Source organism: Psittacula echo (genome assembly GCF_963264785.1).
Source record: "Psittacula echo genome assembly, chromosome: Z".
Lineage (NCBI taxonomy): Eukaryota > Metazoa > Chordata > Aves > Psittaciformes > Psittacidae > Psittacula > Psittacula echo.
Genome location: NC_137742.1, coordinates 19,404,773 through 19,423,853, shown reverse-complemented (window position 1 = coordinate 19,423,853; position 19,081 = coordinate 19,404,773). Strand labels below are relative to the sequence as shown.

Below are 19,081 nucleotides of genomic sequence, written 5' to 3'. Positions count from 1 at the left end.
TGATATGATTGTTCCTTCAATGTTTCTTGAGCGGATTGTTCCTTTTTAATTGGACATTCCTTTCTGATTTTGGAGACTTTCCTAGAAGTGGGTAGACATATCACTTCATAGGATCACAGGATAATGTGGCTTAGTAGGGGTGTCAGGATCTGCTGTATTGTCCTTATGGGGAAAAATGTTTCCCTTATACCTAGTGTGAACTTCTAGTGTTTCAGTTTCAGCCTGTTGTCTCTTGCACTGCTACAAAGACCCTATCTCCATCTATACAATGATCTGCTTGTAGGTAGGAAAGGCAGTTCTGAGGTGCCCCCAAAGCCTTTTCTTCTTCAGGCAGAAGAAACTGTCCCTTCAAACTCTTCTTGCAAGTTAGGTGCTCCAGCTCCTAAGACTCAGCTGGGCTTGCTTGTCATCAGTGCCACCTTTTTCTACATTGTCCAAGGACTTGCGTAACTACCTATCTATCTGACTTATCTACATGTCTTGCCTTGTGACCTCTTTTAGCAATGCTTCTAATTCAGAAATCAAATGGTAGCATGTTTTAGTATCTTCTAAATGTTTTCTGACAACAGCCACCTACCAACATCAACCTTGTAGATCCAAGTGCCTCTTGAAATACAGAGTGATTGAAACTTAAAAGGTAGAGTACATAACATGAAGCTCAGCAAAAAATCAACTGCAACACTGCTATTGAATGAAAGCATTTCAAATTGCTAATAGATCTTGGGAAATGTATTACAACTTTTTGCAACTTATATAAAACTGCATTTTTTGCATATAGCCATGCTACAAAAGAATGATTTTTTTTAAAAAATGCTGCTTTTGCTGTGAACCAGTTACAGACTATGAAAAAATAGTTCCAATATTAATTTTTTATATTTTTCAGAAGTCTTTAAAATCAGGTGACTAAAATCTAGTTCTTGAATGTGAGTGCTGTAGTTTCATTTTGATGAGTTCTGAGTAGCTGAGACCTCACTGAAGCACTGGAAATTTCTGACGGTACTACTGAGTAGCACTGTTGGAAATTTGGGGGCCTTTACACATTCAGATCTATGCTGGATCACCTAAATTCCATTATCCTGTAGCATCTGGGAGGTCTGATTAACTGTTATCAAAGTCCAGAGTTTCTACTCAATTTTCTGACATGTTAGTGCTTTTCAATCCCATGGCGAAGGTGAACAAATCCATTTAAAGATTAAAAGATCAAAAAAACATACCTGTAGGTTACAGGAAAATGAGCCAAACGTAGTTTTAACTCCAAATCAGTCTCTGAGCTGAACATTATGGCTCACACCTTGTTTTCATGTCATATTTCTCCACTGTGTGATAATTTCGTTTTCCACATTGTTTAGGAATGACTGAATGTGAATTATACAGATGATCCCAAATAAATGTCAGCAAAATCCAGCCACAAGGGTCCATTATGTATTTATATCTAATGCAAAAAAAAAAAAAAAAAAAAAAAAGAAAAAGAAAAGAAAAGAATAATTAAAGAGTTAACTTGTGTGAACTGTTTTTCATATAGTACCTGCAAAATTCATGCTGCCGTAATGGGTCAGGCAGGCTTTGGAATTATACAAATATCAAACAAAAAATGTAATTTCGCTATCTTCAGGGAGTTATGAATTTAAAATTTGAAACCTTGTGAACCCCTTGGTCTATGTACAAATTTTATGCTTCACAAGAAAGCATGGAATCCTAGTTCTTCAAAGGGATAAGATACAGATGTTTCTGTGCTGGTGATTCATTGTATAGTAAAATGTCACTGCCTGGAGAACAGCACTGTATACTGAAATTTAATTTCACCTGATTCCCATTTGGAGGGAAAGAAGGAAACATTTTTATGTTATAAAAAAAAAAAAAAAGAAATGGCAGCTGTTTGAAATTCGCTGAGAGGTTTGGAATGTAGTTTTAGTTGAGGTGTATTAGCAGGCAGAAAGCAAGCAAAGATGTAAAAGGTGCAAAATAGGTCCATGATACTGTTCTTATGTCTGTCTTATGAACACAGCTATCAGGAATGCATTTGAGTGTGACCAAAATTCTATATACTCACTTGCATTTATTGCACAGACAAATACACTTGGGAACTGGAGCTTTAGAGGCAATAGTCTTATGGTTCGAATGGTTCAAGCTGGGTTTCTTAGAATTAAGCTGATTTTACTTAAGTGCCCAAATACGGGTTTCTGTTTATAAACATACGTGCTCTACTCTGTGTTACTGTGCCTGCATTTGTGAACAGAGTTCACAAGCCTGGGATTGAGTACCAAAGTATACTCCATGGTGAGCTAGAGTTTCAGAAGTATGATTTACAGCAAAAGGAGTATCTATGCCAAACAATAGAAAACACTCAAGAGAAAGATATTTCTGAAAATGTCTTTCTCTTCTGGTTTTAGGAGCTTGTACGATATAGTTTCAGAGCTGGAAACCACCTTCTTGTACTTAGACATCCATATATCTCTGTGTCATCATTTAAACAACATCCATGATAGCTGTGCATCAAGAAAAGAAGCAAAACTAAATGAAATCAAAAACACACAAAAGAAGGACATGAGGTAGAAAAAATGGATTCAGCACTTTCCTTAGATTGAGGGAATTAAGTTCACATTTCCATTTCCCAGGAAATTCCCCATATACAAGCCTTGAAGAGAGGATGAAAAAAGTTTCTGCTGGTGTATGACTCAGTGTAGAAAAAGATGTGAGATTTGTAATCTTGATTTAGGCAGAGAGTTAAACATGATTTCATAGCTCAAGGATGGAGGTGCTTACCTGCTGGGGGAAGAGGAGGGGAGGCAACCTGGATTCTGGCCCCTGCTTCAAGCACTGTGTACGTATGTTACTCAATTACAAATGCAAAATGTGTAGGCAGCCCCTGGGGCAAGAACCCAGGACTTCCTCTTCAAAAGGAGCACCTATTAGGGTTGCAAATTATCCTCTTTCAATGAATCTGGCTTCCTCTCCAGTACAGAAGTATGGCTTCAGCAGGCATGACAGACAGTTCTCCAGCCTGTGCTTCACCTTGAGTTGGTGGCAGATGCACTCTTGGGAGATGTGGGAAAGGTCTCCTCAGAAAGAGACTGGCAGTGAACCTGCATCTCCCACTTCACGAAAGAGTGCCTTATCTACACCTAAGATATTATGTAAAATGTTGGCAGTCATGCTGCTACAACCTCTGGACATGTTTCTGGGAGAAAGTCTCTGGGGCTGTTGTGTTTCATGACAAGGCTGATGTATGTTAGGCTTGCTCAGAAGATGCTTACCTCATGAAGCCTCTCAGGAGGTGCCTCACCTGTACATCACAGGCAGGCTTTGGTGCAAGGTAGGTTTCAAGATTCTCAGCTGTATAGAAATAGCAGTAGCAATTGGAAATGCAATAGCAGAACTTTTAGATCATTTTATCAGCAAAAACCTGATGTAGAATTTTGTGGTGGTTTTGCGTACATGTGTAAATATAGCTTCCTCACATTCTCGTTGCTGTTCTTGAATTTGTCTGTCAGTGACTTTCTCAAAGCTATTTTGTGATCCAGCAGCAGGGTATCAAATTAGAACCCAGAAATCCTGCTCTGCTACAGTCTCTCTGTAAGACATGTAAATATATTTACAATTAAAACAAGTATTTTAATATTGTTTTGTTGGAAAAGAAGTAGCTGGCACCTATCTGATTTTGAGAAAAAATTCCTCTGACACTCTCCGTATCTATTAAACATTTTGTCTCTATATTACCGTCATGGGTATGTTATTTCCTTGGAATATTTTCTGATATGCTCTTTTTCCATCCTTCTGTTCTCCTGGTCCCTGTTACCTTTTATTCTGGGTTCTGTTCCCTTCAGGAGACTAAAATCCTGCTCCCTTTGCTCCTCTCATCATGTACTTCCTTTCAAAGAGACTACTTGTCTAAATGAAGCAACAGGAGGATGAAGGGCAGATGTTTTTTACTGTATTTTGAATACAATATTATAAATGCACACTTGCAGCTTTTATGTATAAAGGAATACATTCTATTTGCTTTGGATAATGCTAAACAATCCATAACAAATCAGTATTTACAGTAAAAAATACACAGAAGACTACAGCAGGAGCAGCTTTCAAATATGATTTGTCTTTAAACAAAATTGGTCAGTTTCTGCTCTCAGGCTTCAGTTCAGAGAAGCACTTAGACACCACTGAATAAGGTATTTAATTACATTTTAAGTTTTATGTGGTATGAGAAATTTTGGTAAATGGGGCCTTATTTGGGAGAACATCATAGCCATGTAGATTTTGGTCCCTGCTGTGCTTATGGCTGCTTCTTTTCTTCAGTTCACTGTATTAGCATTCATTCTTAAGTGGGTCCAGTTCATCCAGTTTGAATATTGATTCACCAGAAAGAACTTGAGAATTAACCTTCCCTTTGTGAAAAAGTAATTTTCAAATGGTAACATGCTCTTTGATGGTTTTGGTTTTCAGTTGGTGTTGGTGGGGTGTTTTTCTGCACTACCTGTTACGTATCTTGAATTTCGGCAACTAGGCCCCACTTTGCTTTTTCTATTGGTCATCTAAAATGGTGATACAACTGCAACCTCAGTAACATGGATCTGAATCTCAGCAAAATTTCAAATATATATTCAACACCTCCTAGAAATAAGGAGTTAAAAGATGTCCAAGATATGACAGACTTTTTATTTAGTGGATGGATGAGGAAACAAAAATACTGCATCTCTTCTCCTCCCTCACTGTACTTAGATTTAAAAATTAATGCCAATGAACTGAAGACATTGCTCCTGTCTGAAAAAAAAGGGGTTTCCTGAATCAGTGTCAGCTGAAAGCTTTGGCCTTAACCAACGTGTTTTGCTGCTAGCCACACACAAGGCTTCCCTCCCCTAACCACCAGTATACTGTCTTCTTTGCACCAGAGGGCAAGAACTCTTTAGAACCAAAGCTGAGGACTGCCTCTAAGGAAAATTCCATTTTATTATTTTTTTCACTCATCATTTATTTACAAATACACATTATAACTTTTATATACATTGCACATTTACATGGTAGAAAAGTACAAAACTATATATTTAAATGAATTTATATTTAACTCGCCATGTTTGAAAATATAAAATTGCATCAGAAAAGAAGTACTATGAAAAGCAAGAAACCTGAACTGATAAAGCTTTGATATAACTTTTAGTGAGACACTGATTGGGAAAGAAACCTTTGAAAGTGGTACTGAAAGACCATCTTAAAGGAAACACCTGATAAAACAGTTATGCATGTTACAAAAAAAAAAAAAACCCGAAACAATAAAAATAAAATAAAACCTTTATTCTTATTACAGTAAGCCCTGTAGTTAACAACCTTCATAATCCGATTTCTTTGGGTCTGGAATTTGTATAGTACAGTATAAATGCTCAGAACATTGAGATCACTTCAGTACATGATGTGATCAGAAGCAGAGAAAAGTGAAGTGGAAAAAGTTTCCTTAAAGATTGCCTCACTGCACCCTGGAAGTATACTTAAGTCAGTTACAACGCCTTTTGGTCAGTCAAGATTCCTTGTAAACAAAAACCCGAGGAGCTTTTACGTACAGAACCGGCAAGAAGAAAATCCAATAAATAAACATAACAGAAACCAACATGCAAGTTTGTTAAAGTGGAAAAGAGTTAACATCAGTGAAACAGATGAGATCATGTGGGTAAGCTCTAAGGAATGGACTTTTATAGTTTGCAAGAAAAAAGAAAAGCTTTACTTTACAAGCAAGAGACCTCACAATAAATAACACTGCTCTTCCCGTAACGAATAAATTTCTTCAAAAAACAAGGTGTACAGTCAACCAGACATTTTATGTATAAATTATAAAACATGACACAGTATAAATAAATGTCTACGAGACTCAACTATATGTATACTTTTTTTTTCTCCCCAAAATAAATAGGCATACACTTATGTACAGTATGGACATTGATTTTGTGCCCAATGGCTGTTCCAATAAGTGATGGAGCTTTTACCACTCTAGAATGGAAGATATAGGAAAGCTGTAGTCCTGGTCTTCATCTTCGTCTTCGTCCTCTGGGTCTTCATTAATGGCTAGATGGGGGAATACAGGGGAGCTGTTGTTTAAATAAGGACAACAACAGCGCAGAAGCAGCTCAGTGCATGTTTTCAAAGCCCTCTGAACAGCCATAATACAGCGTTGCATTTTATGCGACTTGTAGTGAGATGCTCTTTGGCATCTGCTGTTACGCAATAAGGTTTTTTATACGTAATCTATGAAGTCAAAACTGCAGAAAGTTCTGAAGAATCAATGGCTCAGGTTTTATTGGCAGATTCCTGAAATCAAATGAAAAGCGCTCTTGCGTTCTAGGTTTAATTGTTTTGTGTCCTTCATTCAGAGTTAGAAGAGGCAACTGTGCTCAACCAGATGCCCATGTGCTACCATTAGGCTTGTTCTTTTGGACCGAGTTAAGAGTTTATCAGGGCGTTAATAAAGCAATCAGCGAAGCACACGAGAGCAGACAAAGTAGGAAAAAAAAAATCACTAGAATTACATTCTTAGGGCAACCCCTTTCTGACAGAATGACTTGTCCTTTGAATATCCCCAAAAAACCCAACTTGAAGGTCAGCTGGTTGTTGATCTATTGCATTTAATCAGTAACCAAAGTGTGTGCATGATAGGTACATACGTATATGTCACCTGTGCTGTATCTCAAATCTCCAAGTCGAGCTTTCTTATGTTTAAAGGCGTAAGTCTTCAGTACCTAGGGATTGCCTTCAGAAGCTTTAAGTGTCTGCAGAGTTAAAAATCTCACTTACAGTTGCAAGATCCAGAGTGCTTTACTTCTAGAAGCACACCCATGGAGCAGGCTGCCTCTTTCATGGCACACTCACTTGGGTAAGTGGTGTTATCGCTGGCACACACTGCCTCGTCTGACTTGCTTTCAGGGCAGAGCTCATCGCAGAGGGCGCACCGACCTCTGCCAACCTTAAAATCCCACAGGCATTTCTTCCCAGCACTGCACTGAATGTCTTCACAGGATTTGGCTTCTAAAAATACACACAGGATACAAGAGGTAAGTGAAAAGACAAAGAAAAAAGAAAAGCAACAAAGAACAACCCCAAACTCCTTTTTCCCCTGTGAACTGTGAACAGACAAAGCTCAGATGCAGTAGATGTGATGATACTTGCTGATTTTGCTCAAGCAAGTAGTCCCTTGGACACCATTGCCTGTCTGTATGTGGAGGAGGAAAGACAGCTGTGCCAACAGAGCTTGGCCCTGGGAATACAGAATTACATTTGCCTATTGTACATGACTTTCCTGCTTTGTTTGAAGTCTGTGGAAATTCAGCTCTCCAAATTAGTGGTAAGTGCAGAATTTGTCAACACATTCAGAATTTCTAAATCAATTATTTTTAAACTAACTGACATAGAGTAGTTGCCTACAAGACTGGAAAGGGAATTCACCTCAACCTTTGCCAACTAAAAGCAGCTTGCCCCAAATTTCCTCAGCAGTTTTGGGGATCAGAGCCTGCCCTGAAGGTGCTCCTCATAACATGCTTCACTATCAGTCCTTTCTGGAAATCACAGTACAAAATGTCAGGATGCACAGAGATTATTTTCCTATCTTCACCCACCAACTGTCTCCAAACTCTGCATTATTTCTAAAGAGGGAAAAGTGATCAGATGTTTCCAATTAAGTTAAAGCAAGCTTTGCCAAGACCACTTGAAGACAATTGTTTCCAGGAATCTAGATCCACTGAATATCAAGACCTTGTTACGCTGTAACCATGTCATCATCTATTTAATGGCGGCTACTTCTCCCTTGGATACTTATGTCAGCACCCACAGCGATAGCAAGAGAAGCAGGATCAGTCCCTCTACTCCCTCACCCCTTTCGCAGCCTTTTCTGGGGCAAAGCTCTCCCTGGCTCTCCTTTTTCTGGCGGGGAGCACTAACCCAGGCTGATGGAAGCCTCTCCTCCTCCCCAGCACTCACTACATCCATCCAATTGCACACACAATACTCTGAAACCGCTGACTGAGGAAGCTCCCCCCACCCTCACCCTCCTACAGAGATACCTACTGATGCATTTTCCTTCGTAGGCTAATCCAATGGATCTGCCCAGCAGGCAAGTAGCTTTCCTCAGGTGGCAGGCGCTGGCGTAAGTGATGCCATCATTCCCACAGAGATACTGTTCAGGGGAGGTAGGCTCCGGGCAAATTCGATTACATGTCACACAGTAGGCGTTGTTAGTTTGGTCAACCACACACGTGGAGCTGCCGGGGCATAAAACATCCCTACAGGTCTCTGAAACAAAGACGGAAACATACAGTGATTAACAGGAGATCCCGGAGCCCTATTGAGGAGTAAAAGGGTGACACAATGAAACAAATTATCAGATTTGCCTTCATTGGCTCTCATCATTTAAGGGCAGCTGGAGGGAACTTTGAGGTAGCTAGTGGGACACAAGTGCTGCTAGAGTGTGGGGAACCCTCAGTCCAGCTAGGGCCTTGTCTGCTGAGCATGGTTTAGCTACTGTCTCTCAGCATTAGGAACACCACTCTGGCTCCTGTGGGGAAGTACATCCAACAGCTCCTCCTCCCTACACTCAGACACACACCCTTTGGCATTTGAGGGAGATGGGATTAGATATGCAAACCTACTTTTGCATTTGCCCTGATACTGGACTTCAAGTTCGGGCTGTTCTTTACATCTGGCTTTGAGAAGGGCACACTCGTTCCTGTAGGTTTTCCCATCTAAGCCACACACGGGACCCTTCCAAGTGATATTAGAGCAATCCGGAGCACAAACACACCGAGGTTTATTCTTCTTGTTCATTTTACATTTCTTCCCTGGTCCACAGTCCACGTTCTCGCATGTTTCTGATGGAAGGAAAGAGGCACCACTTTAGTACCGAGTGTGCAGAACAGACCTGGTGTCAAAACTGCTTGAAGAAAAAAAAGACACTGTGACCCCAGAGCAGAAACACCTTCACCCCACCCCCTCCGAGAAACACCACTCGAGGTAAATTGTCCCTGCCACTGAGGGCTGGGGCAGGAGGTGGGAAAGAGGAGGTCGCTCCCCTCCTCCTGGCGGCCAAGCAGAGATGGGGTCCCCTCACCCATCCCGGGTCCGGTACGAGACGCCCCTCAAAGCCCCAGCGAGCGAAGGAGGCGGGAGCAGAACGCGCTGCCCCCCGTCACCCCCCTCCTTTCCTTCCCAACTCCTCCTCCCCCAGGCCCTGCCTGCACCGCTTCCCAGCGAAGAGGGGCTCGCCAGCACCCCCTCACCTTTGCACGGGATGCAGTTTGGAGCTCCCCCATTAAAAATCATCCACTTAAAAAGCGTGTTGTCGTTGACGTCCTCCTCCGTCCACGAAGTCGTCAGGCGGCCGCTCTTGCAGCACTCCTCCTTGCTGAGGTCGGTTTTGTAGAGGACCTGGCAGCGGCCGTTCCGCGCCTGCCGGAGCCAGCAGTTCCCAGCTGCGGGGGGGCCGGGGGGACAGACAGACAGACACCCAGCCGGGTCAGTGGCGGTCGCCAGTGACCCAGACAGAACACGTGCGCCTCGGAGTGACTTTTACTAGACTGTTTACTTTTATTTGTCCCGTTTCATAACCCGCAGCTACTCCGGCCCACTGGGGAGAGCAGTCGAAAAATTAAAAAGACTTTAAAAAAAATTTAAAAAATAATAAAAAAAAGGAACAAAACCCTCAACCCAACAAACTGACCTCCCCCCCCACCAAAACAACAACCAACAAACAACCCCCAAACCCCACCCTCCCCCAAAAAACCCTCAAAACAGAGAAAACCCGATCAAAGCAGGACCAGGCAGTTTTCGGAGGTATTTATTCCATATGTAGAGCAGAAGGAGCACTGCCGGCACGTGACAGAGGCTTGAAAAGGATGTGCATTTAAAAGGGAATAAAAAGAAAATCGCGCTTGCAAATTCCTTCCTCCTCCCCCTGCCCTCTCCTCCTCACCGTGGCTGCACAGCAGCATTGTTTTAGTGCCGCACAGCGTTTCAGTCTCAGCCCATTTTGCAATCTGCACGAATTGGGAACATTTGCTCTTAGCGAGGTCTTTCGAAATCCTCACATTTTGCTGCTTCTATTAACAAATGTCTTTCCTTCACTAAAATAAATCAGCAGAGCTCCCCAAAAGTGAGCAAAGTACATAAAATACAAGGGCACGTAGAGCAGGAGATCCCTACAGTTTTAGAAATCGATGAAGCTGGAAAAGTTGTAGGTGCCGTCTCTTCCGCATGCATTTCAGAGGAAAGTACACTGACCTTACACCGGATAGAGTGGGTTTTGGGATTCCCCCCCCCCCCCCCTTTTTATTTTTTTACTAGTATCCCTGTTATTCGTGGAGTCAAGCCAAGAACTTCAGTCCAAGCAACTCCCCCTTTTTTAGCTGGAGAGTTTTGGTTGGGATGAGTCTCTCGTGAATAACCAATGTGACTTCTCCAGCAACTCAATACCAATTGATTCTGGTGCTAATCCAGCCAGGTCTCGATCCTGCCTCCTTACTCCGATGGGAATGTACCGCAGCGAAGAGCCAGGATCGGCCAGACGGGATGTCGCTGGGCGCGGGGGAAGATCCCCCTTCATTCTCCCCCCACCCCCCCGCGCTAAAAATCATTGCACAAACAACGCCTCTAAACAAAAATCAAAAAGTTTTACGCCTCACTGTTGCTCACATTAGGTTAATTTACGCTCTAGTAGGGGAGAAAAGTAATTAAAAATCACAGAGCACGCAGTGGTAAGACATCCAGGTTGTGGCTGAAGCACAGTCAAGATAGGGGAAAAAAGCCCCAGACTAAAAATCAATATTCCCTTGTGTCGAAAGAGGGCTCTTAAGAGTTGTCAAAAAGCAGGTTCGGGTTTGTTTTGCTCGCAAGAAAAAAAAAAAAAAGCAACAAAAAACTCCAAACCAACTTATTTAAGCCTACTCTTCAGTGCAGGGGAATTTACAACACTACCATTTATTCACCCACACCAAAAAAACGAGGGGGGGGGGGGGAGGGGGGAGAGAGAGGAGGAAATCCTAATATTAAAGGAATGTCCGGAAAATGACCACTTACTGGTTTCTAAAAATGTCAGCTGTAATCGTGGGGCTCCCCATCACCACCTCTCCTTCCGTCAGGAAGGAGGTGAGATAAAAATCTGAGCTAAATTACCAACAAACTTTGAGCACTCAAGCGGGAGCTGCGACTGGGAAAGTTCCCTCGCGATGCTGCTCTTCATTCACGCTGCATAATAACAGTAAATACCAAGAAACATCCTTATCTGTCCTCTGTGCTTCTGCAGAGCAGTGCGAAGATCCGATCAAAAAGGCATCTAAATGACACCTCGGTACAATGCAATCCCATGCCCACAGTTAACTTCTGTCCTGTTGGACCTTGGAGAGAGGCGCTTAACACCGCAGCCAACTAGACCGTGCCCGAAAGACGGAAAACAATAGTAATAATAATAAAGAAACACATCTGCGAATAAACAGTCTGGTCTTACCCTGCACTGTGTGATCTTCCATGAAGTGGCACAGAAACATCAGGAGTAAGAGCATGCCCGGGTGGATTTTCTGATTTAACATCCTCAGTGTAGCAGCGAGTGAGAGACACAGAGACGGCGTGAGGGGGAGTAAGGAGAGGGAGCGAGCACTAGCCAGCCTGCTTATGATCGCTCTATTGAATGAACGTCAGGCTCTGAATGCAGTCTCTCTTTAAATCTATACGGGGGTCCTAGCTGTCTGCGGTGGGCGGTCTCCTAATGTGTGTGTGTGTGCGTGTGTGTGTCTGCTCGGGGGTGGGGAGATTTAAAAAGTTCAGTGTGAATCAGGTGACATTTTCCACCTTCTGGAAGCCCTCTCCAATTATCTGCTCTAGGTGCACGCACACTCCAGCGCGCATCCGCGCAGCCCCGCGCGCCGCAGAAGCCGGAGCCCTTCGGCGCGGCCGCGGACGGCAGCGCGAGCCACTCGCCGCCTCCGCCGCCGAGTCCCCCGCGCCCGCGCAAGCCGGAGACCCTTGGGGGTCGCGGCCGCTCCAGGGGCGTCCCTCGCCCCCTTTGAGAAGTGTGCGGAGCTGCGGAGCGGGGGGCGCCGGGGCGCGGAGGGTTCCGCGGCCGCTGAGAGCTGTCGTCGCCGCGCGAAGCGGCTGCTAAGATTAAACCCCGCTCCCCGCGCCCGCGGGGGGCGGCTGGGGCACGCATTGCTCGCCCAGCTGGAATCGGCCACCGAAATACCCCAGCCTACGAACCCACCGACCTGCCCAAGCCCAAAACCAACAACCGACCAAAAAAAAAAACCCAACCAAAACCAAAAAGGAAAAGAGCCAAATAAAAGTTTAATACCTAGGGCTGTGCCCAAGTGACAGCCTTTTCAGTGAGAGCCCGGGAGGACGAGACGGGAATGGGGGCGACGTAGGCGGTCTCTTTTCAGAATCAGAAAAGATTGCAACATCGATAATGAACTTCTAGGGCACTAGTTTATTAAGCACAGTCTGGCATTATTCTCCCCTTAGAAAAGTTGGCGGTCTCTCATTTATAACATTTTTTGGCACCGCTGAATGAAACTGAGTAGGCGATATTTCCTTTTATACAAAACGATTACTTAACGGAAAATGGTATTGTTTATTCAAAAGCTGCCTTTTAAATTTCGATTCTTTCGCTTTTCTGAGCCACCAAAGCACAACAGACTGCGAAGTATGCAGACAGGAATGCCCGGACAGTGCCGGGTCAGGGGCCGGTGCGCCGCCGCCGCCCGCGCCCTCCGCCGGGCCCTCCCCACACCCCTCCTCCCGGCTCCCGCCCCACGGTACCGCGCACCACCACCCCCCCCCGCCCCCTCCCCACAACTGCAAATAACTCAGTGATAACAGATTTTTTTCCACCAACTGCAGGAGATAGTGCTAATCTTTTAATAAAAGATCCCATTACAATGGGATCTGTCTGGACAGACTATAATAGATCCAGAAATACAGCCGTGCTAATATTAGAAGACAGTTGTTTGGGTGCCTCAGACCGGGCCCTGGTCCCGCTTTGAAAGTGGGCATGAATCACAATGTCCCCCGGTACCACCTGCGGTCACACGCATTAAGAAGCAGACTGGTAAATGATTGACCTCGCTGCATTTTTTTTTGCTTTTTTTTTTTTTTTTTTTTTTTTTTTGTTGTTATTATTATGATCATCGTCCTGAGCAGCTCTCGGGCATTTTGAGCACTTCTGAAACTCCAGGACTCTACATCCTTTTTAATCTTTTCCCAAATTGGTGCCACTCTCCCCCCGCACTCCCCACACTCCCCCTTCCTTTCCCTCCCCGCTCTCAGGAGCAGCGTTAATGCAGGGTTGCTTAGTGCCCTCTAATGGCAGACACTAACAATTAATACCAAAACACCCTGCACCCCCGCGTCGCGAATGAAAGGCTGCTTCCAAACCCTGCTTCTCCCCCCGGAGGGGATGGATGCGGGGAGCAAGGTGCCCCCCCCCCCCCCCCGCGGCCGGTCCGCCCGGGCACGGCTGTGCCGGGCTGCGCGGGCACCGGAGCAGCCAGGCGGTATCGGGCCGTCGCGGGAGGGGTGGGGGGTGGAAGGGTCGCTGTGCCCGCGGAGGCGGGGGGGTGGCCTGGCTGTTCTCGCCGCACCCTTCCGGGCCCCCTCCGGTTCCTCTCCAGCTCGCTCTGCGGGGTCCCGCCGTCGCAGCACCGCTGCACACCTCGGGAAGCAGCGCTTCCTCCACTTCCCTCCACTTCCCCTCCGAGGCAGCGCTGGGGCTGAGCCGCTTCCCACCCAAGCACGGTGTCCTGGGATAGGGGAGGTTTCGAGGAGGGGGGTCCTGGCTGCAGCGCAGGGAGCGCAGGCGGCTGCTCCCGAGCGAGAGGCACAGCACGGCCGCGGTGCCGTGCGTGCTGCGGGGCCAGGCGCACCTTTTCTCACGGGGTTTGCCTGTGTTTTTTAATAATTGGCTAGTACGGTGTTTATCCTGATAATGTTTTCAATTATAGAGAGGCATTTTCAGGCCGTATTCCTGGAAATGAGATGCCAGATGGGTCGATAACGTTTGCACATGTGCTTCATGCGTGCATCATCAGGAGATCAATATGATTGCCCTGGTATGGAGATTTGTATCACACCTGTTCTCTGACATCACATAGAAACAGCTGCTGTTTCTTTTATTGTTTTTTTTTTATTTCTTCTCTCCCCCCCCCTTCTTTTTTAAATGCTAAATATTGGGTTTGTGTGTAACAACATGTCAGGGATATATTGTATAATCAGAAATGCTTGCTTCTTTCTCACTGTGTGCCTCCCTGTACGAATCCCCCACCCCTTTCTGCTTTGCCAACAATCACATTTAAATTGCCAAAAAAACAATAGGGTTGATCTGTAACAGAATTGCCAGGCAGCACACAAAAAGAGTGTTGTTCTCAGCTTGACAGGTTTTAAAACTTCTTTCTACCAAGAAGCGTATGCATTTTAATATATGTTTTTGGATGTGAATCCAATCTTTGCAGCTGGCCATGATCTTGGAATAATAAAGGCTTTTAAAAACCCTATATATACCAACATCTCAAATTTTCAGAAAGTTCAGATTTAGCTCTCAGTTTACACAAAATGTATGTTGTTGTCCTATCTGTAATATAGCTGTAGCTACAACAGGGACTCCATAATCCAAAATGCTAAGTGGTTAGTCTCTGAGGAAGATTGCAGCAAAGTTCTAAGCAGGAGGAAAAATAATGCCCAAGAATAACTTTGTGTGATGTGCTATTAGCATACATATATCTGCACACACACATACATAAACACATGGGGAATATTTATTTTGTGGTAAGTCAGTATAATATCTTTTATATATATACTATAGTATACTATAGTATACTACATATATATACTATACTATACTAGTATAATGTATTATCTTTTACTCTTTTCTCCTCAGTGTGCTGCCTCTCAACAGCAGTTGCTCATATCAAGAATGGACCAGTGCAGGATCCTCTCTTTTATAAGGAATGTGTCTGCATAAAATTTTGCAAGGGTGTGGACATGATTCCAAGGAAAAACTGGTTATTTAGAAAGGATCTGGATTTTGGGCAAGTGAAAATTGGAAGGCCTATTCTGGCATTTTCTAACCTAACATTCAGGGGAGAGGAAAAAAGACTCAAACACCCTCCTGTGGTCCTGGATGCATGCATCATCTGATGTAGTTTCTCGTACAACTGGCTTTTCCCACAGACCAAGCACTCATATAAAGGTAGAACGTCCTCTTCTGGTAGGAGAGAAAACTTGTTAGCCTCCTTTGTTCCCATCTAATTGTCTGGCTTATCACAAAAACAAGGGCCTGTTTCTGGAAAACTGCACTTTTACAAAGGTTCCCCTCTTTTTGCATTTCAGATATCAGTTTTAAGGACTATTCTGAGCACTGCTGCATTGTTGCATTTGAAAAGCTTCCCCCTGCCGTTTGTTTTTTTCTTTCCATGTATAGGGCAATACAAGAGCCTTTTCTGCAGAAATTTCATATGCTGTTTCTTGGCATAAAGTAACATAAAAATTTGGATTACAAAGGTTCATTTCTTGATTTGGCCAAGAATTTTCCATGAAAATCAAGCAAACCAATTCCTGATAAAACTAAGCTCCAAAATATATTAACTGAATACTAGGTAGTGGATGTGTGTGCTATTACACTGAAACTGTTTGCACACCTAAGTGGGACTGTTGAACTCAGAACTTGCATTGTATGCTGTTGGGCGTTTTAGATTAATACAGGTATGTTGCACAGGTATTTTTTCTTTAAGTTGACCTAGAAATTGATGTTGTTTCTTCAAGTAGTGAGCAATGGATTGAATTAAGAGGTAGTAGAGATCTTACATAAAAAAATACCACAGATAAAAATTGCAAAGGGAATATAAGTTTGACCATCTGTAGGTGTTTGGCAAGTTGCATCTGAAAAAAAAAAGCTGTCATCCCTTTTGACCAAGACAACTGGAAACAGGTACACTATCTGAAACTTCTCCCTGTGGTTCCATGGAAAGAAAGAATTGAGAATCATCAAGCAGTTATCTTGTAGGTGGGCAATTTGCAGTTTTAACCATCCTATGACAGACTCTCAGATAGTCTCGAAGGCACCCAAAAGATTCAGCCTGGCTCAGGGAAGATTTTACTGCTCTCCTCAGTTACCTGAAAGGAGATTATAGTGACGTGGAGTTGGTCTTTTCTCTCTGGTAACGAGTAATAGACAAGAGAAAATGGCCTCAAGCTGTACCAGGGGAGGTTTAAATGGAGATTAGGGACAATTCCTTTCCCAAAGGGTGCTCAGGCTGGAACAGGCTGCCGAGGGCAGTGCTGGAGTCACCGTCCCTGAAGTATTCATACACTGTGTAGATGAGGCGCTCAGTGCCATGGATTAGTGGTGGCCTTGGTGGTGCTGGGAACAGTTGGACTTGATGATCTTCAAGGTCTTTTCCAACCCATTTGATTCTATGATTCTATGAATTGTGGCTCGGGAAGGATAGGAAGACAGTATGACTCTGAGTACTTTGATCTTAGGTAGCTTTTGGGAGCCCATGTGTTTGTGGCTTTGTTCATACTGTAGAAAGGACATGTAGATGGGTGGCATTCAGAATTTAGGTCAGACAAAATTGACATATGTGTGGTAAGAGCCAAACTGACCCCTTTCTTAACTTTTATTGGTGATAGAGGGAGTAATAACAGAATTGTGTATCCCTCTGAAGTTCTTGAGGGATACACAGTTGTTGTAAGCAAGAACAGGACAAGCTGTCTCAGACACCCCAATGACATTTTATTCTCTTGTATTGTCAGTACCATGAACCAGCATTGAGGAAATGCAGCAAAACTTACTACTCTGTACCCACTGCAAACAGGATATGATGTGGTAAGATGAGGTTTAATAGGTGAATAGAATGAAAACAGGTTTCTAAACAAGTTACAAAAGCTTGCCAGGTTATTGAAAACTTGGACAAAAGTGCAAAATTCCAATGGAAAATAGGAGTGGAAAAATTTGTAAGAAAAGTATTAAAATAATTAACTATTTGGGGAAGTTAAATGAAAAATTATAAAAGAGCATACTGATTTGTTGCTCTGCTGATCTGAGCTATTGATCAGATAGTTTTCAGTGTAATTCTATGGAACAGAAAACAACTAGAAACATGCACAGACCATTGAATTTCTAGGGCAGAAAAAAGTTTATCCTCTTGTTTGGACAGCAATGTTGTCAGCAGCTGCAGGAATTCTGCTACTGTTTCTAAATGAAATTTTTTTTTTTTTTTTTTTTTTTTTTTTTTTTTTTTTTTTTTTTTTTTTAAAGAAAATGTAGTTATTGCTGGAAACCTGCCCTAATCAACCTCCTAGGATGCTACCATTTTAAAGAAATGCCTAAGTGACAGAAAGGCAGCACCACCAGCTCTAGACAACCCATTTCCATGTAAAGGTTTAAGAAATGGCCTAGTGGGAGGAATCATGGAAAAAGCTGAGCTGACAGATGGAACAGCCCTTGGAAGGCCATTTCAGCTTAAGCAGCATTAAGCTAACCTTCGGCTGTCTTAGGTCGTATGCTGAGTGTGGAATGGCTCTTGCCCAACTTCCTGACTGGCAAATTGCCTTTTCTATCTCCACAATTCTGCCAACTGGAGCTATGTCATGCTTGGTGATAAAATTTCAAACTTTTAATTTATAATTATAGATGAGAAGCATAGTACTTTAAAAATGGAGGGGTTATTGTACTTTCAAGGTCTGCAACATTTTGTGTGGCAGACTTCAAGAGCCATGTCATTTGGCAGTCAGTTGCATCTGAAACAGGATTGGAGACTAAACCCAAGATTAAAGTGGGGATGGACATAGTCTGTAAATAACTACTGTGAAAACTATTCTTTTTTTTTTTTTTTTTCACCATTACTTTATATTTCTTCTTGCTAGTTTGATTCTGTTAAACTTTATGCGGAGAGTAGATCTGATTCATGGGATATGTGGAGTCAAGTAATTTTCTAATCGAAAAAAGGCTTTGGTGTAGATCAGAATAAACAGAATAAAAATCACTGTTAAGAAGGATACCCATAGCCAACTGTGACAAGCTGAATATAACATGGCAAAAGGGTAAAAACCGGATGATTTCCAGCTCAGTGCATGAATCTGATGATGTACTGGATCTTGTTTCTAGACTGAGAGAGTAGGTGCTTGAGTACGTCAAAGCTACAGCCTTGTTAGGGACAGATCATTAACTTCTTATTGTGAGGTTTGTATTTACTTTATTGCCCATCAAGGAAGAGGATCAGTTTTAATGGTTTGCTTTCAGAGATTAATGGAACCAAATGGATTTTAGGCTGCTGTTTAGTCAGTGGCAGCTTATCAGGACATTATCAAAATTGTGCTACACGATACATGTTGATAAATTCCAAATGTCACCTTCTAGTAGTGTTGCACATGTCGGTGAATACATAGCGTGTGAAGAAAGAAATGAGCTAGACAGAGCCCTCAGCAAAAATAATGATCTAAATGAGACTAGTTGTGACAAAGAATTTTAGAGAAGTTAAGGTCATGGCTGTGATGGAAGCAAAGAAAGGCTTTTTCCCCTTAATGATGAGCTGCTTTATTTTTATGAGCAGAAAATGAGTGTCTTATGATTATACAGATTCTTTCAAATTTTTCTTTTGTAATGAAATGTATTTATAAAAAGCACTTAGTACTTAAGCATTTTTATTTCAAGATCTGGCACAATATCACATATGTATGACAACGCTTCATAGGTCATCAAAATTTTCAGTCCATTAAAAAGAACATTTCTGCTATCACTTAAACAGCAGTGAATTTCAAAAAGTAAGTTTCAGTACCAATTGGAGGTATTATACTATATTAAGTAAATGGCACTGCCAAGTAACTCTGTAGACTTGCGTTACTGCAGTTCAAGATAGCATTATCTTCAGACCTTCTAAAGTTGTATTTTGAAGTTAGGCTTTTATGGAAGGACTATGACTATAAATACTAGTTAGTAGTATGGGACAGCAGAAGGGCCCAGGGTAATATGTACTTTCTTTTGGACCCGTTGCATACATTTTTTTCTCAGTGGAGGCCCTGCATGCAATGCTCAGAGTTTGTTGGCTTCCAGGTATGTACTGTGAGG

The 19,081-nt window shown here is 43.0% G+C and overlaps 1 protein-coding gene across 1 annotated transcript; it reads right to left on the bottom strand.

Moving 5' to 3' along the window:
* Positions 1–5,965: 5,965 nt before the first annotated feature.
* Positions 5,966–11,552, bottom strand: FST (follistatin; the record flags this gene model as incomplete). Its single annotated transcript, XM_080637630.1, has 6 exons — positions 5,966–6,048; positions 6,775–7,005; positions 8,041–8,265; positions 8,622–8,840; positions 9,249–9,440; positions 11,471–11,552. 6 exons carry the CDS (start codon positions 11,550–11,552, stop codon positions 5,966–5,968), a joined length of 1,032 nt encoding a protein of 343 aa, XP_080493756.1.
* Between the last annotated feature and the right edge of the window lie 7,529 nt (positions 11,553–19,081).